At 31.2% G+C, this 25,724-nt stretch overlaps 3 protein-coding genes and 1 non-coding gene across 16 annotated transcripts; 3 read left to right on the forward strand and 1 right to left on the reverse strand.

The window, feature by feature from the left end:
• Positions 1–4,000: 4,000 nt before the first annotated feature.
• Positions 4,001–12,089, reverse strand: LOC120067084 (putative inactive receptor kinase At4g23740). 7 transcript variants are annotated; one of them, XR_005478925.2, is made up of 4 exons: positions 11,646–11,834; positions 8,957–10,291; positions 7,565–8,356; positions 4,001–5,871 (listed from the first exon to the last, which is right to left on the reverse strand). XR_005478925.2 is itself a non-coding variant. In XM_039018481.2 (4 exons), the coding sequence occupies exons 3-4, from the start codon at positions 10,197–10,199 to the stop codon at positions 7,653–7,655; spliced, it is 1,947 nt and encodes a 648-aa protein (XP_038874409.1). In that variant the 5' UTR covers positions 10,200–10,291; positions 11,646–11,758; positions 11,877–12,089; the 3' UTR covers positions 7,406–7,652. The 7 variants fall into 7 exon arrangements, 6 of the variants coding, with proteins under 6 accessions (XP_038874409.1, XP_090164327.1, XP_038874408.1 ...); XM_039018481.2 differs by lacking the exon at positions 4,001–5,871 and adding an exon at positions 11,877–12,089 and having other exon boundaries at positions 7,406–8,356; positions 11,646–11,758; XM_090308201.1 differs by lacking the exon at positions 4,001–5,871 and adding an exon at positions 11,877–12,013 and having other exon boundaries at positions 7,406–8,356; positions 8,957–10,285; positions 11,646–11,758.
• On the forward strand, positions 4,241–6,619 carry LOC120067085 (myosin heavy chain-like protein). The gene is made up of 4 exons (XM_039018484.2): positions 4,241–4,502; positions 5,444–5,762; positions 6,136–6,194; positions 6,281–6,619. Exons 1-4 carry the CDS (start codon positions 4,241–4,243, stop codon positions 6,316–6,318), a joined length of 678 nt encoding a protein of 225 aa, XP_038874412.1. The 3' UTR covers positions 6,319–6,619.
• Positions 12,090–19,995: 7,906 nt separating the features above from the next.
• Positions 19,996–20,067, forward strand: TRNAM-CAU (transfer RNA methionine (anticodon CAU)). The gene has a single exon. It is a non-coding gene; the product is annotated as a tRNA-Met (tRNA).
• A 240-nt stretch (positions 20,068–20,307) lies between these two features.
• On the forward strand, positions 20,308–25,416 carry LOC120067148 (hAT transposon superfamily). Of its 7 annotated transcripts, none has more exons than XM_090307731.1 (5): positions 20,308–20,447; positions 21,581–21,653; positions 21,831–21,886; positions 21,967–23,468; positions 24,754–25,416. In XM_090307731.1, exons 3-5 carry the CDS (start codon positions 21,876–21,878, stop codon positions 25,158–25,160), a joined length of 1,920 nt encoding a protein of 639 aa, XP_090163857.1. In that variant the 5' UTR covers positions 20,308–20,447; positions 21,581–21,653; positions 21,831–21,875; the 3' UTR covers positions 25,161–25,416. The 7 variants fall into 7 exon arrangements, with proteins under 7 accessions (XP_090163857.1, XP_038874524.1, XP_090163856.1 ...); XM_039018599.2 differs by lacking the exon at positions 20,308–20,447 and adding an exon at positions 21,115–21,240; XM_039018596.2 differs by having other exon boundaries at positions 21,831–23,468.
• The last annotated feature ends 308 nt before the right edge of the window (positions 25,417–25,724 follow it).

Genomic DNA, 25,724 nt, shown 5'->3' on the forward strand with positions numbered 1-25,724 from the left:
CTCATTATTTCATTCAGTCACGAGAAGACATCAGATGAGTGCAGAATACCTTTAAAATATTTCATTCGATATTACTACTGTAAGAACATATCCGAAATGTAGAAATATGTCTTCTCTAGCATATTGATTTAAAATTTTGGAACCTCAAGTGCATCCATTTACAACGAGCTTTAGGAAGAAAATTTGTTTTCTGATGAACACATTTTTATGGCATCCAGGTGTATTTTGGCACCAAGCACTAATGACAAGTAATTATTACTATTAATATCAAATGCTACGATTCTAATTTTGTAATATTTTTCATAGTAACACTATTACAAAATATTATATTTATATTAGAAATTTAATATATATCAAATATATAAAACAACATTTAATTTATTAATTATAACGAAGAGAGAAAAATCGACATACCTTTAGGACCTACCTTTAGCGGGAAAAATGATAGGAGCTCGTAATGATAACGTGTTATAAAATTAAGAAGCTGATAACTCGTAGAAATACAAGTTATTTATACTGTTTTATTTAGATATTGCTGTTAAAAGAAAGAAAAGTTGCGTCGATAGTATAGAAATTGGCTAAGAAATGCGAGAATTATAAATTGTCGTCAATACACCCATTAACACCATTGCGATGGTAGAATAAAATGTTTCAGTTTCTGTTTTGCAGGAAATCAGTCACCGCATGCGTCAATGGCTCAAAGATAAAAGAAACAACACATCTATGTCGCATTGCGCTCATCATTTAGAAATAAAGTGATGATCAACGCAATGACGGCGCATGCGACAATCGATCAAGAGCTTAGCGATCAGCGCAAATTCAACCACATGCGGTAATCAAAAATAACACCGCATGCGGCGATCGATCGAAGATTTAAAGAGCAACGCAAATTGTGGAGGCTTCTGACACGTGTACAGCTTTCAGTTGTGCATTTGTGACGGGTTGATTGCGTAACAGAAGGAATATTCACTCTACCATTTCAGGAACTACCTTAACCATAAAGTGGGGACCACAATGTCAAAGAGCCAACTTCACCTATAAATAGCTTCTGCAATTTCATTGAAAAATATACTTGAATACATAGAGACGTGCATATAACGGTGAAAATATGTTTGAATAAATCACATCTTTTACCTTTAATTTCCTATTTTGTCTTTATTTTCAAATAATTATAAGTATATAGGTCCAACAATGTAAAATATGTTTGATATATTGATTATAATATTTTAAAAAAATTTATGTACTAGAATAAAAGTATAAAAAACTATAAATTTCACGTGCATCACATGTGTTATGGATTACTTTTTTAAAAAATCTGGTAATTTGTATATTTTAGGTTTTGAAAAATGTATTTGTTTCTCCTCAATTTTTTATCATAGTTTTCATATTTCAAAATGGTTGAATTTTTTGCTAAATTCCAAAAATAAAACAAAGATTTCAAAAACTATTTTTTTAGTTGCAAAATTTGACTTCATTTTTTGAAAACCGAAACAAAGGAACTTAGAGATAGAAGTGGTATTTATAGACTTAATTTTTAAAAATAAAAATTTAAAGAAAAAACTAAATAGTTATCCAACATAATTTTAATGTTTCATTATTTTACTTGTATATTTAGCGGAGAACCCTATAATTATTTATTAATTTTCAAATTGTATTCAAGAGGTCAAAGACACATTAGACTTTTTTATAAATTAAAAAAAAAAAATCCTAGAAGGTGAAATTTATTATTGATTTTTTTAAAGAAAAGATATTAATGTTTTTTGAAGACACATTTACACATTTTAAAAATTAACAAACATAAAATTTAATTTTGATTCTAATTAAAACTTAAGTTTTCAATTTCAAAGATGTTAAATTTTAAAATGTTATAAACTTAGGAAACATAAAATTGAAACCTCGCTTTCATATTTTAGTTTAATTTCTATTTAGTCTATATATTTTAAAATGTTACATTTTTATTTTAAATTTTGAATTTAGTATTCTTTTGATTTTTGGGTTTCATTATTTTACATTTTTACCCCAAATGCCTGCTAGTGCTCACTTTTATGTTTAAAGTTAACTTTTAATAAATTAATTTAAAATAATTATGATGGAAAGTTTTATAATTAATTTTAATTGTAATGGAAAATCAGTGAAAAATAATAATTTATAACTCTTATAAATTAAAAATATATATTAACACTATGGATAAAATGTGTATATTTTGTGAAAAAACCAAGCTTAAAAATATAAAATTTTAAAATTTAAAGATCAAATGAAAATAAAACTGAAAGGTAAAAATGGATAAAAAGGTTGAATTCCATGATGAGGGATAAAAAACTATTTTTCCATTTAATCTTATATACACATGTGTTGTGCCACTTAACATAGATTTTTGGATCCGCCATTGACCACAATCTCAAACTAAATCTTAGTACTTGATGTTTAAGAAGCGGGAATTGAACTTATCCGACTCTAATCATGTTCACTTTAATTCTTTTTATAACTCTAAAGATTATATTGTTCCTCTTAAATCAGAATCCCCACAGCAGAAGAAACAAAAGTGTCACTTCATTTTAGTTAAATTGATCGGTGTCCTAATATGAATCACCAAGGACTTCTATTTTTTTCACTTCTCATTTTGTTAGATTTATGATATTGGCTATATATATTTGTTTAAGACCCCTAATTTTTGCTTCTTGGACTGTTTAGAAGTTGTCTTTGGTTTTGTCTCTATGGGTAGTTGTCTCAAAGGTTGTTCTTCCAATTGCCAACTCTGCAGAATATTTCTTTCCTTATTTAACTTATTCTGCATAATATTCTTTTTGGAATTTTTCCTTTTTGGTGCTTCTTCGATTATTTGTGGAGATAATTTTCATCTTTCCACTGTGCTATTTAAGTCCAAGAAGTTCTTGTACTAGGGTTGTCGCACATATTATTTTGTAAGTTTATTGTGTGAGTTTTACAAAATACCTACTCTTTTTCATTGAATTAAAGAAGAATGCTTTGTTCTTTATTTGTGGTGGCATGTTTTTCACTTGCTCTTACAATGAGCATTTCCATAATCACAAATGCTTGTTTGGTTTTAGGGGGGCCTAAGATAAAGTTGATCGAGAAGGGGTTTCTCTATACTCAGGGGGAGTCTGAGCTATTATTCAACCATAAGGGAGTTCTCAATACTTAGAAGGAATCTAAGTCCACACGTGAAAGGAGTTCACAAGTAGAAGGAAATATATATCCAAGTGAGAGGGGGTCTCACATGCTTAGGGGGAGCCTAAGTGTTATCGCACTGATATTCGTATACTTAAGGGAGCCTATTTTCAAGTGAGAGAGAGTCTCACATCTAGGGAGGCCTAGGTGATTAATTGAGTTGGATTCTATGTGTATCATTGTAATCTTCACTATTCACAGTTAAGTACAATATTGTAATTTTTTTACTTTTATATATTGGTGAATTATCTTTTTTGGGCATACTGCCTCCCAGACATATAGGTGGTTGATCACCGAACTAACTTACAAACTTTTGTGTTCATGTTTGATTTACTATTTGTTACTTAATTATTGTCTTTATCACTGCTAGGATGTCTTGTGTGACATCTATTTAGTGCGTGCGAAACCACATTTCAAATTTTCATATTTAATAATTTTGATGCAATTTTATTGCTTTTCGATTTTTTCCTTTCTAACATATATTAAATAAAATGTTAAATTATATATATAAAAAAGAAAACAATCACATATAAAAATTTTATATAGTTTTCAATTATATTCATAAACTTAAAAATTGTTGGTTTTTTATCTTTAAATTTTGAAAGTATTCCAAAAATATTTTTTCTGTTAAAAGAAATAATGAAAATTGACATGACATTTGAGATTTAAAGACGAGAGAAAAAAACTCTTTAATAGTTTTTTTTTTCTTTTGGAATAAATTTGAAATTTCAAAATTTAAAGGTTAAAAATGTAAAGATATAATTGATATCTTTTTTTTAGTACAACAATTATAGAGAAAAAGATCGTATAATTATAGAGACATAATTCATCTTTATGAATAAATTCAAGAGTATTTTGTATAATCGAGTTGAAATAAAATGGTTTATCTACCGATCTATGTTCAGATTGGATTAACGGGAAAAAAAAATTATTACAAAAATTGCTTCAATTCACCATGGGGGCAGTAACGACAATTTCTCGTTTAGAAGTCGAGGCTCCGAGAAAGAAACCCCTTTTCTTTCTCGCTTAGTCTCAACTTTGAACGATAACAATGGACTCCAGATCCCGGAGGCGGGTCCTCATCGACGACCGATCACCGGCTGCCGGAGCTGTGGAACAACCGGACATCGCCGGAACCGACGACGATGTGCAAGGATTGAAATTGCGACCCTCCGATGGGAATGTGACTGAAGGTCAGGAGCCCTTTATGGGCATCAAGGTCCGTCGGAAAGCTTCTCTTCATCGTGATTACAAGGGGGATTACATCGATGTGCCCTCGAATCAATTCTTGATGAAAATCCTGCAAAAACAAGGTTAAATTTGTACCTACCGCGTTGAGTTTTTTCTTTTGCTTTGGTAATTCGCCTTCGTATCAATGTATTTCGTTTCTGGAATTTGTAAATTTAGTTGATCGATTCTACTTTTTTCTTCCTTATTTGTGAAATTGTATGTCGATGATAGTTTTCCATATCGAGAATTGCGAATCTGTTACTTTCTTAATGGATAATAACCCTTCGTTCTCTTGGTGTACTTTATGATGATCGGGTGATAATAAGGGGGAAATGCTTGCTTTAGCATGTTTAAAATTGTTATCTATTTGGGCACCGTGTATTGTGTAATTCCTAAGATTGATGTTTTCTTTTTGTATTGTGTAGTTTCCTTTTTGAATTTGTGAATGAACGGAAATCCTTTAAGCTTTGGCTATTAAGTATTTTGGATGAATGTTTAGTGGGGTGAAAATATGAGAGCTTTTGCTGGGCTGTATTTTGTTGGATTTATTTTGTTGTATGGATTTAGCAAGGGCACCTTTGATTGCATTATCGTTTTTGGAAATCGTGTTTATTTCCTCTCAATTTCTTTACTATGGTTTTCACCTCCCTTAAGAGAAACATTTCAATCCTTAGCTAGATTTCAAAAATAAAACAAACTTGGAATAGCTTTAAAACATTGTTATAAAGTAGATAACAAAACGGAGAAACTCATAGATGGAAGTGGTGTTTGTAAACTTAATTTTGCGAAAGCTAAAAACTAAAAATCCAAAACCAAATGGTTATCAATTGTGGCCTATGAGATTTGATTTATTTGGTTTAACTCTGTGAGTCGTCCAAGGGTGTTAAAGTTTCTTCCAACAGTCCCTACTCTTGCAGAATATTATGGTTTGTGTTACGGCTGTAGCAGCTATTCATGCACGTCTTCTTTTGCATTCTATCTCATACTCCATAACCAAGTTCTACCATGTTCTTTATCCCTGCAGGTGAGCAGAGTGTGCTTTTTGCAGATAAAGTTTTGAAGTTCACTGCTTCCGGGAAGATGAAAAGGCGGATTCTTTTAATAACAGAGTTTGCCATCTATATCATTGACCCAGAAACTGATACCCTTAAAAGGAGGATTGCCCTGGCTGCTGTAGATAAGATATGTTTAAGCGAACTAAGCGATAACTTTTTTACAATTGTAATTCCAACTGAATATGATATACTGATGGCAAGTACTCGGAAAACGGAGATTGTAACAGTCTTGGTTGAAGCCTTTAAGAGTTCCTCTGATTATGAACTTGAGGTTGTATTCTCCAACAGGTAATTGACATTATCTTCTCTATTTATTGCTCCCATTTTGAACTGAATAAAACAGTTAATGAGCTTTTGCCATTTACTTGAGCTTTGAACAAATGGTGATGAAAAGAGGCTGCATGAGATGAGAACGAGATTGTTTAGAATGTTGAACTTCAAGCATAATTGTAAAATTTTCCATTTTGCCTTCAACAAGGAGAGTTCTATGACTGGTTTTAGAGGCTCATTATTCTCTGAACTGATTTAGTTGCCATTTTAGATACCCATAATAGTTCTTTATTCACAAATCGATTTGTTTCTTCTTGTTGAGTTTTAGTGTAATGAGGGATAGTTGTGCTTCTTTTTTTTTCCCCTAAATTTGTGGTACCCCTTTCTTTAGGTTTGTATACAATGCAGGAGGTGAACTGATTAAAGAAGTTCAATTTGAGGAAGTCGAAGGTATGAATACTCTCTTTTAGAGTAGGAATGTAATCTCTTTTGATCAAATTCTTAAGTTTTTTTTTGCCTTGCTCCATAATATACAGGTGGTGTGAAAACAAGAATATTGAGGAAGCAGGAGTGATTTATAATTGCTATATCGGTCAGTATCTGATGGAAGCAGCTTGATCTTCATCTTCTTTTAGAAGATAAAGATTTGTTAGCCAGTATACTGCTTGGTCATTTTGCATCAGATCAAATTGAAAAGTTGTATTTCTGTATTTGAATGCAAAGTTAGAATGATTTTGTGGTTGTTTTGAAGTATTGATTATTGTATTTGTTCATTGTACAAAACTAGACTCGTGATCTTTGGAATTTGAATTTGTAGATTCTTGAACCATTTGAATCTGTATAGGAATCAGAAATAGTTATGATTTTTGTGTTAAGAGTGTTGGTTCGAGTTAGTTCTAAGTCTAGAATGAGCCCTTTGAAGGGTGTTTGGAGTGAGTGAAGCGGAGTTGTAAACTTCACCTCTTATTTGGCTCAAGGATTTGGTGGGTTCCACTATTAAAAAAACGTTATTTTATACCTTATTAAATTCTTATACTAAGAGCTCCAAAAGTTCACAATTTCTTAGGGATTCGGTATTCTACCTCTTGCTACAAAGACCCATAAGTTTGATGTAAATGAAGAATTTTTTATGTTGATGGCCTATATGTTCTCGTGCTATAAATGAACCTCTATGATTTTTATTTTTGGACAAAATCCGACCTCCTCACCTCACTTCTCTTGAAGGGAAAAAAAATGAAGTCTACTACGTAATAGTAGGAATGTTTTGTTACAGCCAAATCAAGTATAGTTGAATTGGCTAGTAATCATGAGCTATGTAGTTTAAAACTCACTCTATTTGTACTCGAATTTTCTTCTTTTTTTTTTTAATGAAAAAAATGGTAAATAAATGTATAATAATAACACATGTCAGGTCATAGAAGGGAGGAGGTATGAAAATTTTTATTAACAGGACAATAAATTTTCCCATAAAAGTTATTTCTCTTCATCTTCTCTTTAAGAAGAAACATGTTTTAGAGTTCAAAAACCTTTTAAACATTAATTTAAAAATTCAAAGATTAAGAATTTATTGATGTTCTTCTAAAGTTCATCGTGAGATGAGAATCAAACCATACATCTTTTATAGGGTAAGTAATGAAAACTTTGAAATACTAAACATCAAATAACATGAAAACAAAATTTTAACCCATTTTTAGTGAAAATAATAAATTACAGGAACTACTAAATTATTGTTATTATAAACAAAAAGGATGAAGAACAAAACCCAAAACCCGAAGGAACCAATCAAATGAGCAAATTTTGAAGAGCGAGTAAAAACTAACCTAAACAAATCCACTGGTTGAATTTGTTCATCCAGTTTCGAACAACTCGATTCCAATCCCAATGATCTTTCAACCAAAACCGAATTCCTCAATCGGATCTCGACGGACCTCCACCGTCACCCTCAGCCACATTCACCTGAATCTGGATCAAATCCTCCGCTACACGTTCCAACGCCGGAGGCGGCGGTTGGTTTCCAACGCCGCTCACCCGGCGAACTCCCTCCAAACGTGCTGCAACATCCGCCATTGCCGGCCGATCATCCGGAACTCTTCCTACACAAGATAGCGCAATCTGCAGCGTCTCTAACATCTCCTCCTCTATGTTCGGATACCTCAAAAGCTCCACATCGAACACCTCCGCCGTCCACTCCTCTCGGACCACCGCGTTCACCCACCGCACTAAGTGGATAATCTGATCGCCGCCGCCTCCGCCGTTGCCTCCCTTCGTATGCAGTGGAAACTTTCCAGTGAGGAGCTCGAGAAGCACGACACCGAAGCTGTAAGTATCAGAGGCTTGAGATGCTTTGCGAGAGTCCTTGAGTTCGGGAGCACGGTATCCAGCGGATCTGGTGGCCGGCGGGGCCATGAGGTTCATCAGAGCGGCGACGCCGACGTCGGAGACACAACCGTAGCCGTCGGAGTTGAGGAAGATGTTTGAGGCCTTGATGTTTCCATGTACGAGGAGTTTGCCGCAGTTTTCAGAGTGGATGCGAGCGATTCCTCTGGCGGCGCCAATGGCAATTCGGAGTCGAGCTTCCCAGTCTAGAGGAGACTGCCGTTTCTCTCTCGCAACTACAAAATTCCATATTCACAAATCAACCCTCGAACTTCAAGAATTGAATGTTTTGGCTTTGGATTTTTGGTTTTTAGTTTCTTAGCTCAATTTTGAAAACTGAAAAAAAAAAATGGTGTTTAAAAACTTGTTATTATTTTTATAATTTCGCTCCGAATACAACTTCTGAATAAGAAATTGAGAAAAAATAGACTTAATTTTTAAAAATAAAATAGTTACAAAATGAGACTTTAGAATTTAAAGCTTTACAATTCCTATCCCTAAATGGTTGTCTATTTAGTTTAATTACTATTTAGATTTTTCAACCTTGAATTCTGATCCAATAAATCTTCATCTTTATTGTTCCCGTGAGAACAATTCAACGATAACAACATCTAGATCTTTTCAGAGGTCGAAGACTTATCAATGATCACAACCAAATAAATTGAAAAAAAAAAATTACCCAAACACGCTTAACCACAAAGTTCTTTCTAATCAAATCTAGTGCATTAGTGTTTTTCTTCAGGTATTTAAGTTAATTTCATGTAAGGAACTAAATCAGTTGCATTGTACTAGAAATTAAAGTTGTATAACTTGAAAGGGGAAAGATAAGAACATACCGTGCAACATTGCAGAGACACTTCCATGTTGGTAAAAGTCAAAAACCATGAGTTTCTCATCCTTTGAATAATAATATGCCTTTAAACCACACACATTTTCATGTTCAATGCTCCCTAGTACCTCCATTTGCTGCTCAAATTCTTTCTTTGAAACACTCACTTCCTTCAACCTCTTCACTGCCACAGCATTACCGTCTTCTAAAGTCGCCTTATACGTCGTCCCAGACGTCCCCTTCCCGAGCACCTCGGAAGATGCTCTCAACAAGTCCTCCAGGTCAAACTCAAGGCTCTGACTTTGAAAAAACTTGAGATTGTTGCTTTGTGTCTCAGATCCCTTTTTCTTTACAAACAGATCTTGTTTGTCCAGTTTTGATGAGGCCTTGTCTTTTACTCCTCTGTTTGAACAGCACATAACCATCAAAATGACTGCTATTACTAGCCCCATTGCAGAACCTCCAATTATAATGCCCAAAATTGCTGCTTCACCAATTGTTGTTGTACCTTTCTTTGATGGTTGAGCATTGGGCGATGGCCCAGGACGAACTGGAGGAATGGCATTTCCATGGACGAGGTTGTTACCGGAGAATGCTCGACTTGGAAATCTTTGAAGGGACTGAGGAACATTCCCTGTGAGATAGTTGTTTGAAAGATCCAACTCCTGCAAAATAGGAAGGTGGAGGTCTGGAATCTCACCAGAGAGTGAATTATTGGCAAGGTTTAATGTCGTTAGCCGCGTCGTGTTTGAAATAGATTGAGGGATGCTCCCATTGAAGGCATTGTTGGAGAAATCAATGATGTTGAGATTCTTCCATACTGAGAAATCCAATGGCAATGGACCGGAAAACTTGTTGTTTTCCAAGTAGAGTGAGTTGAGATTTCTCAGTTTTTGGAAGTCGGAAGGGAAAGGCCCTAATATGTAATTCGATCCTAGACTTAGAGTTTCGAGTCCCGATAGTCGACCGAGAGTGTTGATCGGGATCGAACCATGTAAGCCAACTTCAGCCAATCGCAGAGCTACAACTTGAGATTCGGCATTGTTGCATTGAACCCCAATCCATTCTTTGCACAAAGAAGTGCTCTTCTTCCAATTGAGCGAGTGTGAATGATCCATCTTGTTAATAAAATTAAGCAAAGCTTCCTTGTCTTTGATTGGCTCTGACATGACCGGATAAAAAGTCGCTGCAAAACAGAAGACTGCAGAGAAAACGAAGACGACAAGCTCGAGGCCCCTTTTGAAGCTCATTTTAAACTGAGAGTTGAGGCTTTTTAAGCAAGAATGAATAAGCACCAAGAGGATGATTTAACAGTTTTCTTTGCTTCAATTGCCGGCTGCATCTTCACGGTTTCCGCAATTAAAGAGAAAAATAGCATGAAAAGAACAAATCAAACCAAGACGTGGTGACATAAAAAGACTGAAATTGCATTTAAGGTTTTACTTCTCATTTGACAGAAACGGATGGGAGGAGAAAAAAAGAATTGAAAACAAAAGATCAGCAATGGATTTACTATTAACTGCTAGTCTTCCAGGCTTGAGAAAAGCATGCTTAAGACGAAAAATTGCCATCTAAATCTACAGACTAAAAGCAAATATAAAACCAAAGTGAATCCATATCACTGGTTCAATCAGAAGAACAAAAGAAATGCCTCTGTTCAATAACAATTTCATTTTTCATTTTCCATTCTTAAAATTTATATTGGCTTTCCCACAAAATTTTTAGTATTTTTTCCGCCTTTGTATGGAAACAAGTTATTGAAGACTACACTTTTTCGTTCTTTGAAATTCAACTAAGGAAGTATACAACAAAACAAAGAAAAACAAAGTGTTGATAGGGAAAAAAATAATAATAAAAATAAATAAGTTGAAATAGAAAAGTTGCAGTGGATAACTACTAGTTTTCCAAAAAGCTAAGGCCCTTTTTTGTTTTTAAAATTTGTGCTTTTCTTTTCACAACTTCGAGCATAGTTTACATCTTTCTTTTAAGTGATTATTTAAACTCTTAGTCAAATTCTAAAAACAAAAATAGATTTCAAAGACTACCAATTTTAGTTTTTAAAACTTAGCTTGAATTTTAAAAACATTTCTAAAATGTAGACAACAAAACAAAAGAGTCCAATAAGTAGAATTAGTGTTTATAGACTTACTTTCACGAACCAAATGGATATCAAACGCTGCTTATATGACTAATAATTAATATTTTACTTCTCATTTTCTCAGTAGCCAAACAATTCAGAAACAACAGTGAGAAAATAGGAGCTGAAACAGAAGGAGTAGCAGAGGATTTACTTCTCACAAACAACCTCCCAAACTTCAACAAAACTTGCTCGAGATGCAAAAATGAAGCAAAGAAATGGTAAGAAACAAACGCATTAAAACCAAATGAACTTCAAAATTTTACTTCCCATTTTCTCAGTGGCCAAACAAGTTCAGAAACAGAATGAAGAAGAAATAAAGGAGTTGAAACATAAAGATTAACAATATACCAAATTTCAGCAAAGCATGCTCAAGATGCACAAATGAATCAAAACAATGAGAAAACTGAAGTGAATCAATATCATTTAGTAGTTCAAACAACGAGAACACCCTCAAAAGCTGAATGACCAGAAATCTAGATTATACTCCTCATTTTCTCAGTAGTCAAACAAGCACGGATATGAACAGAAAAAACCTAGCTATAGATTTACTTCTTACTTCAAACTTCCCAGAAGCTTTCTCAAGATCCAAAAATAGAAATCTCCATCAACATAACTCGAAACAAAGAGAAAATCGTATTCTCAGTCGATTGCATTGATTGATTGATGAAACTGACAAAAGAGAAACGAAAACGAAGTCTCAGCTGCAAGAGATTTTTTGTTTACTAGTGAAAAGAGAGCAGTTGACATCATATACAGAGAAAAATGGAAGGAGAAAAAGAAAACCCACATCAGAAAATGAACGAAAACGCCAAAGGAACAGGAGGAGGGTCCATGTGATATGAAATGGGGTTTCTCCAATTACTATTTTAATGGTAGAATTGCCGCCATTGATGGCTGATGCTGTTTCTTTGAGGCCCATTTTTGGTGGTGATTGTGGAGACATATTGACAAAAAGAGGGAGATGGCATTTTGGGTAAAATTATTCAAAAATGGGTCATTTCAATTTATTGAAATCAAACCTTTTAACTCATTTCTAAAACTATGATCTTTAGATTTTGCAATATTTGATTGAGATTAGGGTTTTCCTTTTTTTTTTTTTTCTGTTTGGAATCCAAAGCATGTGATAATTTAAAAATATGTGGAGATCTTATTATGAAGATAAAGTTTGTGTCTTCTCATGAATAAAATATTATTTTTTGTACAGGGTTGAAATTTGAATGGACGATTCATTGTTTTTAGTTCGACGATTATCTAACTTTTTCGTCGATGATATATACCTTAATCAATTAAGTTATGCTGATTTGATGAACCCGAATTTTAAATCGTGATTTTGATGAAAGATTACTAATAACTTGTTATTTATGTACATGTTAGTAGATTTTTCTTTTTAAAAAAAAATGCTAGTAAATGATAGAGTTTAAATGGTGTGATTAATTTTTTATGAAAATACTATGATATGAATATTTTATAACGCTTTATTCCAATTACAAAAATAAAAATTATTTCCAAGCAGTTATAGGATTTTGGTAAATTGATAGTCATTGATGTTCCCACTTTTTCCTCTAAAATAATTGATGAAGTTTTGTTTTTATTATATATACATAGTGAAGGTTAGATTAATAAAAGGGAAATCTTTCCAAATAAAAAAAATGTTAAACTATTTACATAAATAGTGGAAAAAAAATTAATAGACTTCTATCCATGCTTATTGATGATAGACTTATACTTTCTATCAAAGAATATTAAAATATTACTATTTTGTATAAATAGTTTCTTTTGTTTTTCTGTTTTCGAAGATCCCCTTGAAAAATAGATTTTCTTATTAAATACTTTTTTAAAAATACTCTAATTCATTATATCATTTTAATTTCTTTACTAGAAAACGAAGTCATTGAAAATATAGCAATCAAATTCAAAACATTAGCAAATATAGTACAAGGCCAAAATAATTTGTAAATATAGTAAAATTTAGATATGAGCCTCATAATTTATTAGTGATAGACTATAAATAGTACAACAAAAAATCGAAAAATAAAAAATCCAAATCAATCCAAACCTGATCCAATGATTTGGTTTGGTTCTTTAATATAAAATTGGATATATTGGTTTGTATTTGGAGAAAACCAAAATGTATCGTATCAATCTTTTTATCAGAAAAACCAATCAATACCAAGTCGAACTAATGATATATACCATTGAAAATAAACTCTTTAGGTGTTTTTTTAGTATTTTAATTAATATGGTGCAGTGTATTTGATATTCAGATAAAAGACTAGTTGTTATATAACATATATGTTTTTTTAAAATTATTTTAAAAGGTGGCAAGAAACAAAACAACAAAATGTCAATTTTTTTTAAAAAAAAAAAGAAAGTAAGAAAGAAAGAAATTCACCTAGTTTTAATTTAAAATTAGCAAAAAGGGGCCCTTCAAAAGAAAAAGGAATTAAAAATGAGAAAATGTCAAAAATCGATAACCATGCCGATAATAAAATGATCCAAATAAATTAAATCAATTGGTTTTGTTATTTATTGGACATTGGTTTGGATCCCTTCTTTGTAAAACCTATTGGTTTGGTTTGATTCTTGGTTGACCCAAAATCGACAAAACCGAACCGACTATCACCCTTATCTAATAAGAGTCTATTAATGATAAACATCATTAATAGGTTTTTTTTTAAATTATTTAAAAATATTACTATACACTTAATTATTAGCTCTAAAAATACTATTCATTTTAATCCCTTTCTAAAAATCATGTTGACTTACTCAAACTTGTCAATTTAAACATAGTTATTAGGCATTATAATTTTGATCGAAAGGTAACTTGAAAAAGAAAAAAAGTCAAACTCCCGGATAATTAAACAACACCTCTATCCATGTTTGAGAAAAATATAGAAACAATGAATAAAGGAATTCAATTTGTTTTTTTTATTAAAATTTGCAAAATATATTTCTTTTCTCGTTTAGTTAATGAAGATAAGAGGTGGGAATGATAAATGATATTTTATCACTATGTTTTGTACAAGTTTTTCAACCTTGAAAATGAGAATATCTTATTCCAATGCATTTCTTATTCCCATTGTTTTTCATAATCATCCAAGTGTGTTATCTCTATTTCCAATGTGTTTTCTCTCTCTTACTTTTTATTTTCATTTTGTTCATTTTTTTTCTTTGTTTATATTGGTTAATTTATTTAATTTTTATAAATATGTTTAAATTAAATCTATAATTGACATATATAATCAATTTTATTAATAACAATGCTAATATAATAATTTATTCTATTATTTTAAATTAATATGAAAAACCATAATATTTTTAAAAATATATGAATTAACTATAATTATATTTGCTTAAATCTCTTTTTATTGGTAATATGTATTAACATCATAAATTATTTATTAAAATTATTAATTAGTCTTTAAAAAATATTAATTAATCGACTAATAATAAAATAAGTTAATTTATTCAACTAAACAATCTTGTACACTTGTACTTCTAGTTTTAATCTATAATTATAATTATTTTTTAAAATTAAAAATATTGTTTGATGATTTTAATCAATTAATTTATATCAAGTTCTTTTATATATATATATATATAAGGTTTATAATTGACATTAAACAATGAGCTAATTAGCTCTTCAATTAACAAAGAGACAAAAAAAAAATTATCAATATTTTTTTAAATAAAATTTGGTAATATTGTGCAATATAAAAATTTTAATCGATGATAAATATATTAAATTGGAGGGTGAGTTGGTAAATTTAGTTAAATTTTAATGGCTTGAAATTGATTTAATAACTTGACGTAATAAAAATAAATTAAAAAACAAAACTTAATTATTAAAATTATTTTTTATTAATTTTATACTTTATAATTGCATAAAAAAGTATAAAACGTTTCTATACATCCTATTCCCAATCCTATACATAACCAAGAACTATATTTGATTTCAAGACATCCTATTTCCATATATTTTTTATTCCTTAATATCTATAAAACCTTAAACCAAATGACCTAATTGAGATAAGAATGAGTGAACATGTTTTCAAAAAGTTAAAAGAACAACCAAATACCAGAAATTAAGAGGCCAATTTATAATATTGTAATTAAAATAATAATTTTTAATTTTTAAATAATCTAAAGTGAGTTTAACTTAATGGTAATTGATATAATCTTGGTTCAATCCTAAAAGAAAGAAAGAAGCATATAGTACTCATTTTAAATAGACATTCTCAAAATTTATGAAAATTATATGCAATTTATAATTTTGTTCCAATTTTTTTTATTTTTAGTTTTTCAAAAACATAAATGAAAGCATCTTTTAGCGTATATAATATATGGATAAAGTAAATTTGTATTTTATTTTAGTAAATAACTACATTAATTACGATCTCAAAGACCAATGATTTCGACCATTACTTGTTGAATTAAAAAATTATTATATTAATTTTTAATAATTTTTAACATTTCATTTTTTTAATATATAATTTCAATCTAATTTTTGAAAGGAAAATAACACATATGTGAGAGAGTTGCAAAAAGCATCTTTTTTTTTTTTTTTTTTCTTTTTCCAGTTCCGTATATGTTTAATTTAGTTTCACGAACAAAATAACTAATTATCCAATAAATTTCTTCCGTGGTAATTTAAAAAATAGAAAAATAAGTGAAAACTATTTACACAAAATAATAAAATTCAATCGATAGAAGCATATTTAAATATATCAGTGTCTATCAATAATAAAAAGTAATAGAAGGCTATGATTGATATTATGTGATAGATGCCGATAGAAGTCCATCAACGTCCATCGATATTCTTTTTGCTATTTTTGCAAATAGTTTGAATTTTTTTATATGTGATAATTTTATCTTTATTTTTCTTTTTTTACTAGATAAAATTAGGGGTATACATGGGTTGAGTTAGGTTGGGTTGAAAGTATTTTTTTGGATCAACTCGAAAATTCGGGTTGGTAGGGTTGGGTTATTGGATTATAATTTATTTTTTTTTTAATTAAAAATATGTAAATTTATATACAACACATGATTAATAACTAAAATCTCATAAAATTCAAATGTTAAATACCAATTATATCTAAGATATTTATTTCAAACTTCAAATAAAGACAAATATCATAACAATTTTAACCTAAAATATGTGATAATAAGAAAACGAAAATGGGACCTTACCAAACAGGACCAAATTGCACTTTAGAGCACCAAACCAATTTAATTAGAATATTACGAAAAATTAAGACAAGGCGAATATAAAATTGTTAAAATATCAATAAATATATTGATAATTGTGGATATGCATAAGAGTGCTTTGGATTAAGTAGCCTAACTCATTGAATAATTATTATTGTTTATCATTTAAAAGAAGAAGAAAGCATTTTTATTTGTATTTTATTTTTTTTCCATTTTTCTTGCAAGATTGAAAAGTTAAAAAAGCACATTGTTTTGGTATTTATTTGTTAAGAAGGAAAAGTATATCTATTAATTCAATAATTTCATGAAGAGTTGAGACTAGGGAATACACGTGAAGAAAAATTATACTAGATTGTGGAAACTATACAAAAATATTTTATACATCTAGATTATCTATTTTGATAACGCATTCTTTTTATTGAATGCTCTTGTCACCTTACATCATTGTTATTTTTAATACAATCCATATGTAAAGTAAAAGATTCAAACTTACGATCTCTTAATTGATGATATGTATTTTATATCTGTTAAATTAGATTAATATTGACTTATAATAACTGTTTAGATCCCTAATGTAAAGAGTAAGAATTTGTTTCTTGACAAAAATTTACCCAACGTTTTTTTAATAAAAAATAAACCCACGATTTTTGAGAAAAAGTTGTTTTATAATTTGCTTTTTTTTTGTTTAATAATAGAAAAACCCCAATAAGATCTATTGTTTGTTTTTTAATTTTTTTTTTAACATTCTTTTAAGAAAGGGCTAGTGGGTTAAAATTTAAAACCTCTTAAAGTATGGTGGTAGTTGTAATTATACTATCAAACTTTTAATTGTAATAATTGGACCCATAAACTTCTACTATGTTAAATTGGACATCGGAACTTACAATAATGGTAGAGACTCGTAAATGATAAAATTGAACCCACAAACTTATAAAATGTTACAATTTATATAATTATGTGATTTTGGAGGTCTAATTTGATGCAATTTTAACACTTCTATAAGTTTTAGAACTAAATTTTTAAAATTGAAAGTTTAGGGGTATAATTATAATTACCATCATACTTTATGAGTGATTTTTTACAATTTACCCTTAAAAATTTACTGGCTAAACTCTATGGTTGTGTCACAATCAATGTATTTCACATGCTTTGAAGAGTGTCTGATGGGTCTTTAAAATTGTCTTATTTATACTTATTTGTACTTATTTGATTCTTAAACTAAAAAAACTAAACTAAAATAAAATCTAATATGTTCTTAAACTTTCGACTTTGTATTAAATAGTCTTTAAAATTTTAATTGTATGTCCAAAGATTTTTGGACCTATTCAACGATTTTTAAAACCTACATATCAATTAAATACAAAATTGAAAATTTGGTAGTTCTATTAAAATTCAAATTTAATTTAAATTTTATGTTTTGTTTGGTAATCATTTAATTTTTTTGTTTTTGTTTTTGAAAATTAAATCCATTTTATCCATTTTTTTTTACAATAGTTTGCATTTTTTTTTAAGTACCATGATTCAATTATTAGCCAAATTTATAAAACAAATACAATTTTTTGAAGGTTACTTTTTTAATTCTCAAAAATTAGTTAGATTTTAGATTTAATTTTAAAAAACAAAAATAAAAAACACAAAATGATTATTATACAGAACCTTACCGAATTCTAAAATTTTTAGAACTTTAGTTTAATAGCCGAAATGATTGAAATGTGGAAAAAAGAGGAGACAAAAGTGTAAAAAGATTGAAATGCTTAGATTTATTTAAAGAAATAGGAATCAAAATGATTGGATGAAAGTTTGGTTTGTTTGGTAAACTAATTATTGCCTTTCAACATATTTTCTGTTAATTAGTCAAAAAAATAAAAAAATAAAAAAACAACTCCTATTAGTCTATATCCACCGAAATCCTTTCTTCCTTTTTCTAATCCCCTTTTCATTTTTGGTCGTTTCCTTACATTTTGGCCATTTTTTTCTTTTTTAATTTTATTTTGTGAAGTACGAAAATTCGAACCACACCATTTTTAACACACTCGTATATTAATTGAGTTATGTTCATTTTGACAATTGTTATTATTATAAAAACAAACAATAGTATTATTATGGTTTACACCTAATTAGTAGAGTGAACTAAAGCAAGCATTATTCAACTAACAAATAATATGTGTTAGTGACGGATAGTTATTTGGTTCGAATCCCACCAATTTGTATGATACTAAAAATTGGTTGGAGTGAGTCGAATTTTACTTTAAATTAATAATTTCATCAAATTGACATTTTAACTTAGGATGATTATAATAGTTTTTCGTGATATGAATAATATCATATAAAAAAATCAGAAAATACAGAATCTGGTATATCGAAAAGGATATGAGTCCAACGACTTTACGTTGTCTCTTTAAGACAAATTTATACACTCTAATGCTTGAGTTTCACGACTAATTGTCTCATAGCATAAAATAAATTAACTTTTTTTTTCTTTTTTTTAATAGAAATTACACCCTATCCACAAGTTCAACGAACTAAATTTTGTGGAAATAAACCGAACTTCTACGACTTTATAAAAAGGGAGAAAGTTTTAATTGGAGAAAAGTTCTTCAAAGCAATTTGAAGAAAAGACATATGTATAGACATATTCATTCATGAAACAATGTAACTCTACACGAAACATCACTACTATATATTCAAACTATTTTTACCTTTCATAATGCCTTCATCCAAATAATTACGTAGGGATTGATTCAATAACATCAAGTCAATATTGTATAAATAGAAAAAGAAGATTATGCAAAAGTACACAAATCTAACACTCTAATTATTGTTATGCTAACACAAAATTTTTGATGTAAATTAAGTATTAGAGGGTGTTTGGTGAGCATCATAATAGTGCATATTATTATCTTCAACAAAAACTATTAAAATTTTTGCCATGCATTTTTATAATAGACGAAGAAAAAGAATATGCAATATTTTAATTTGCCAACTTCGGGCAGCGAAGGAAGAAGAAATATGAGTCTTAATGTTGAAGCTTGGAGTTGATGTGCAAATTCGAGCACAATCTATCCCCTTAAAGTATTATAACATCAATTTGTTGTATTATAACCTCGGTTAAAATAATCAAAATATAAACATATTCTCACGTATTTTTGTTGAATTAAAAAAATAAATATAAAGTTGAAAAAATAATTATAAGGACACATGTCGAGAATATTATAGTTCAATCTAATTTCAATGATTTATACACAAATTTCGTTAATAGAAAACTCAAACTACAAAAAAATATTAAATCTAGTATAAAACATTTAGATTCAAATCTACTGTTAAATAGAATCAAATGGGTTGTTTAACTTATTTTAAAAGGTGATATTTTTAGTACAGTAATTACGAAGATGGTGATTAATTTTTCGGACTTAAAAAAAATACATGTAGTAGATTTAAAGCTAATTTTATGATATATAATAGTTCAAATTTATTTAATCTATTTATTTAAGTCAAAAGAGTTGAATTTAATGAATATTCTTCTTTTAAGTTCAGTTAAAATCTTAATTAATTCTATGAAAAAAAACTCAATCCATCAATTAAAACCACGAAATTGAAAACAAAACAGAGAGCCTAAAAATCACAATGGAAAGAAAATAATTTTACTATTTATAAATTTGTGTCAATCTTTATTAATAATTGCAAATTGATTTCAACAAATCAGAGTGGCGCAGCGGAAGCGTGGTGGGCCCATAACCCACAGGTCCCAGGATCGAAACCTGGCTCTGATAGAGATAGGCTTCCAATTCTGATATAATTTTTTCCCAATTTTCCACTTCGCCCATACGACGCCGTTTAGATGTCGACATATCGACTCAAATTATCGATATGTCGGATCAGACTGAAGGAACCAGTAATCAATTGGTTGTTGGATCGGACGGCCCGCGATATATCGTATGGAAAATTAAAAAAAGAAATTTTTTGAAAACGAGAAAAAGAAATAAAATTAATTGAACAGAAAAAAAACCCCTAAGAACAGAGCTTTCGAGCTCTCTCAAAATCTCGCGATAAATCGATCATTTTTTTGCTCTACTGCGAACCCTCCGCTCATCTCTCCGTCGAGAACAACAACACCCAAATACCAATCTCTCTCTCTCTCTCTCTCTCTTCTGTAAGTTACCCTTAAATTTCTCGTTAATTTTCCTTCGTTTTCATACCCTCTTTCCCGTTTTTTCTTATCTTACTCTATGCTGCGTTTTTTCAGCTCTATTTTTAGTTCACGAGTTGCGATTTGCTTTTACAATTCAATTTTGCTGCTTCTTTGCCTGTCGAGAGAGAATTGAGGGCAGAGGGTGTTGGGATTTCTCAAATGGGTTGATGGGAATTTGGTTCTACGACTTATTTGTTTACTGGGAAACTGTGGGAGGGAAGTTTGCTTGAGAAAGCAGTCGCTTAGCTCCTTGTGGGTTGTTTGAGACTTTGAGTTAGTGAAAGATTCGTATTGGGAATTTTTTTGTTCGTTTAGGACTTTTTGTTAGTTAAATTTGATGGAAATCTAGCTTCTGCGTGGGAGAGTACAAGTGTAATGTAATGTCTCTGTTCTTTAATGAGGAGTTTAATGGGTTTCTGGCTTGGTTGGCTTCTGAGAAAATTGGTGGAGGGAAATGGGGGTGATTTTAAATGTTTGAAAAAAAATGTAAGAAGGAGGAAAATGAGGGTCCGTTTGAAGAAAAAAGCCTTCTGCAGAGCAGAAGAGAATGTGATATGACACTCTTATTATTAGTTTCAGAGGAGTTGATTTTGCTTTTCAAAGTTTCTCTCTTAAAGACGAATGGTGTGGCTTTAAGTTCATGCTATCACGTAAGTTAGTTTTGAACATTGCCGAGAGAGGCATTTTGGAAGACCCTTTTCTCCCGAGGAGTTTCAATCCATCAAAATGAGGCAGAAAATGATTTTAACATTCAGTCAGTTAACCAATGCAGGGAGTCCTTTACTAATATCAGCTGTAAAATTCTCCAATGAATTTAAATGTTTTTCAAATTAAGCATGTTCTATATCTCTCAAATTCACAAGCAATCAGACATGATACCACATTTGAGGTCCTTGTTTGCTTGTTATATGTTTCTTCCTTGTCCCTTCTTTGGTTGCGGTTTAATTCATCTATCTTCTTTCATGAGCTTTCATGAGACGAACTTACTGTCACATTGTAATCATATCTTTTGTTGTTTCTTAAATCTTATTATCTGGCCTGAGCGTTGACCATTTTCTAATACTAATCGTGAATATTTCATCTTGGCCTCTCAGCTGCTTACTGTCCTTTCGGTTTGATCCTTAGTAGGTCGACTTGCCAGAAGATCAGAACACGTACACATCCTGAGTGAGTTGGAGCTTTTTGGTTCCGCAATGCTTGTTGCCAAACTAGATTCTTGCTTTTTACCCTTATATATACATTCATTTGTTTATTTTTGCCTTTCGTGGATTATATAAGTCTTTGGTTTGTTTGTCCTTGAATGACCAACCAATTCAGCTGCTTGATTTTTGTTACTTTTCTCAGTGGTCCGTGAGAAAGATATTTGTTGGGAATATGCTGAGAAATTAGATGGTAACAAGGTAAAGTGCAAATTTTGTCTTAGAGTTTTGAATGGTGGGATTAGTAGACTGAAGCATCATTTATCTCGACTACCAAGTAGAGGTGTAAATCCATGTAGTAAAGTGAGGGACGACGTTTCTGATAGAGTGAGAGCCATACTAGCAACTAGAGAGGAGATCAAGGAAACATCCAGTGGGAAAAAGCAGAAGCTAGCTGAAGTCAAGACTGTTGAAAATGCACCATCAATGTCAATGTGTAAATCTGTTATTTCGATGGAGGCCCCATCGCCAATTGCCAAAGTTTTTCCAACTGTTACTCCCATGGCTCCTCCATCATTACATAACCATGAAAATGCTGAGAAAAGCATTGCTTTATTCTTTTTTGAGAATAAGCTAGACTTTAGTATAGCTAGATCTTCATCCTATCAGCTAATGATCGATGCAATAGGGAAATGTGGCCCTGGATTTACAGCCCCTTCTGCCGAAACTCTGAAGACTACTTGGTTGGAGAGGATCAAAACTGAAGTGAGCCTTCAGTCGAAGGATATTGAGAAAGAGTGGGCTACCACCGGCTGCACAATCATTGTAGACACATGGACTGACAATAAATCAAGAGCTTTGATCAACTTTTTGGTTTCATCCCCATCCCGGACCTTTTTTCACAAATCCATTGATGCATCTACATATTTCAAGAACACAAAGTGCCTTGCTGATTTATTTGATTCCGTCATTCAAGATTTCGGCCATGAAAATGTAGTGCAGATAATCATGGACAGTGGTTTGAATTATTCAGGTATTGCAAATCATATCCTCCAGACTTATGGAACTATATTTGTGTCTCCCTGTGCTTCACAGTGTCTGAATGCAATTTTGGAGGAATTTTCAAAGGTAGATTGGGTAAACCGATGTATCCTGCAAGCACAAACCATATCAAAATTTCTATATAATAGTTCCTCACTGCTTGACCTGATGCGAAGGTTCACTGGCAGTCAAGAACTCATTCGGACTGGGATATCGAAGCCCGTATCAAGTTTCCTGTCTTTGCAATCTATTCTGAAGCAAAGGTCAAGACTGAAGCATATGTTCAATAGTCCTGAATACACCACGAATCCTTATTCAAATAAACCACAGAGCATTTCTTGTATTGCGATTATAGAAGATAATGATTTCTGGAGGGCAGTGGAAGAATGTGTGGCAATATCAGAGCCTTTCCTAAGAGTCTTGAGAGAAGTGTGCGGGGGTAAACCTGCTGTGGGATGTATATATGAGTTAATGACTAGAGCAAAAGAATCAATAAGAACGTATTATATAATGGATGAGATCAAGTGCAAGACATTTCTGGATATCGTTGACAGGAAGTGGAGGGACCAACTTCATTCCCCGCTTCACGCAGCAGCTGCGTTTTTGAACCCGAGTATTCAGTATAATCCAGAAATAAAGTTCCTTACTTCCATTAAAGAGGATTTCTTTAATGTTTTGGAGAAATTGCTCCCCTTGCCAGAGATGAGACGGGACATTACCAATCAAATATTTACTTTCACAAAGGCAAATGGGATGTTTGGATGCAGTTTAGCAATGGAAGCAAGGGATACAGTTTCACCTTGTAAGTTTTCTATCCATTGTCATTTTAACAAATCTATATAAACAATTTCATTGAAGCCGTGATGATTATAACCCATCATTTCTGCACTTGAATGATGAATATTTTGATGCACTACCATCTGATCTTCGTCGAATATCCTAATATAAACAATTTCATTGAAATAGTGAACCTTGGCATTTCAGACTTGATTGAGAAACTACCCAAAGATTGTGTTAGAATCCTGCATTGTCAAATCTTGGGATAATAAAAAAGGAATTTCCTCTTCTTAGTTTCAAATCCAAATATAACGACACAGCTAAATTTTAATCTTTACTAGAACTAACTAATCATGTTTTCAATATATTTCTCCTGGTTGTCCTAAATACAGTTAACAAGTGTATTTAATGATAGAGCTGCATTTCGTGTTCTGTTTCGGTCTTTTCACCCCACCATTAAATTGGCTAGAATGCATTGGTTTCTTTCGTTTCTTCTTTTAGCTGCTCGATTTTGTCATTTTGGCAGCTCTGAATTAGGAAGGTATGTGTTAATAGTTTTGGGTGTGAATCACACTTTTGGTTTAGAATTGATTTCTATGAAGAGGTTTTAGAACCTGACATGTTAAGGGGTGTTTGGGGCAATGAGTTAGTTATTATAGTTGGGTTATAATAGTTTGTGTTTGTGGCGTTGATTGTTTTAGTTTGTGTTATAATATTATGTGTTTGAAGTGCAAACTATTTAGTTTTAAAAGGAAATAGTAAACATCTAGTAGCAAAGAATAAAAAATTGATGAATATAAAATAGTAAAAACTGTAACAAATAGTAAATATATAGCAAATGGAGTTTTGAAATAGTGTTACTGTAGCTAATTAGGGAATACAAAATAGTATTTGCTGTAGCAAAAGGTGGTTATTATAATCTTAAGATAATTTTTGCCCCAAACATACCCTTAATATTTTGAGGTTTAGGAAATAATTCTAATTGTCGAGGAAATATTTTATGTTTGGTTGACCTAACAAAAAGATGATACGAAAAATTTGGTCAATACTATAGTCTAATTTTAGTTGGCGTGGATGAGCTAATTATTAATCTTAATGCTTTTGCTTCTCCTGATGGCAAACTTAAGCACTGCATACCTAGTTAAGACATATGCTCTCAAACAAGAGGTGGGAGATTTGAATTCTTATAGTAACAAAAATCCTTTGTCATATTATGTGGGACTAACAGCCACGATGCCTTAGTAAGCCCTATTAATGTTAAACATTCATTTGGTTTGCTAGTAGCTCATCATTGATTTGATGTGATGTAGGGCTTTGGTGGGAACAGTTTGGTGACTCTGCGCCCGTGTTACAACGAGTTGCAATACGGATTCTCAGTCAAGTTTGCAGTACTTTCTCCTTCGAGCGGAATTGGAGCATGTTTCAGCAAATTCACTCTGAAAAACGTAATAAAATCGACAAGGAAACATTAAATGACCTTGTCTACATAAACTACAACCTCAGGTTGGCTAGACAGATGAGAACAAAACCCCTGGAATCTGACCCTATCCAGTTCGATGACATCGATATGACTTCGGAGTGGGTAGAGGAGAGTGAAAACCAAAGCCCGACGCAGTGGCTCGACAGATTTGGTTCTTCTTTGGACGGGGGCGACTTGAATACCAGACAGTTCAATGCTGCCATGTTTGGTGCAAGTGACCACATATTTAATCTGTGAGAGCATTTTAACTTGCAACATCAAATTGTTTGTTTGTAATCCTCTCCAGTTCTTAGGCCTTGTATGTATTCTCTGATTAGAGGCTTCATTTTTCCCCCCTCTTCCTTTTGTTGTATTGTAGCATGAAATTGCTCCTTGCTTTTTGTATATAAAATATAAACAAAGCTTAGGCTATGCCTTTGATGGTTTATTCTATTTCTAAGACAGATTACTCAATTGAATGTATACTTAGGCCTCAAATTGTTGGGGTTTTTAATGTGTTGACAATGGAATGAGAAAATAAATCAAGAGCAAGTAGAATGACAAGATATTAGAATCTAGGGAAAAAAAATTTACCTTTTAGTCTCTGAGTTCTCGAGAACATGTTTGTTTCGTCCCAAAAGCTTAATAATGTACCATTTTGATATCCAAAGTTTTTGGAAAAGGTTTAAACGATAATTTGAATTTTGAGAGAGTAGCAAATGTAGTAATCAACCTCGAAATATTAGCAGATATAACATAATGTAAAAAAGATGACAAATATGACAAAATTTAGATAGTCTATTAGCAGATATAACATAATGT

Source organism: Benincasa hispida, chromosome 12 (genome assembly GCF_027475165.1).
Source record: "Benincasa hispida cultivar pf3 chromosome 12, pf3_genome.v1.1, whole genome shotgun sequence".
In the NCBI taxonomy this organism is placed as follows: Eukaryota; Viridiplantae; Streptophyta; class Magnoliopsida; order Cucurbitales; family Cucurbitaceae; genus Benincasa; species Benincasa hispida.

Bases quoted from the DNA above. Each gene is read 5' to 3' on its own strand.
- LOC120067148 (XM_039018596.2), top strand. The intron at 23,469-24,753 runs GTAAGTTTTCTA...GATGTGATGTAG, and splicing joins AAGGGATACAGTTTCACCTT to GGCTTTGGTGGGAACAGTTT.
- LOC120067085 (XM_039018484.2), top strand. From the start codon at position 4,241: ATGGACTCCAGATCCCGGAGGCGGGTCCTCATCGACGACCGATCACCG. The intron at 4,503-5,443 runs GTTAAATTTGTA...TTATCCCTGCAG, and splicing joins GAAAATCCTGCAAAAACAAG to GTGAGCAGAGTGTGCTTTTT. The intron at 5,763-6,135 runs GTAATTGACATT...CCCTTTCTTTAG, and splicing joins GAGGTTGTATTCTCCAACAG to GTTTGTATACAATGCAGGAG.
- LOC120067084 (XM_039018481.2), bottom strand. From the start codon at position 10,199: ATGAGCTTCAAAAGGGGCCTCGAGCTTGTCGTCTTCGTTTTCTCTGCA. The intron at 8,357-8,956 runs GTATGTTCTTAT...GGAATTTTGTAG, and splicing joins TGTCTCTGCAATGTTGCACG to TTGCGAGAGAGAAACGGCAG.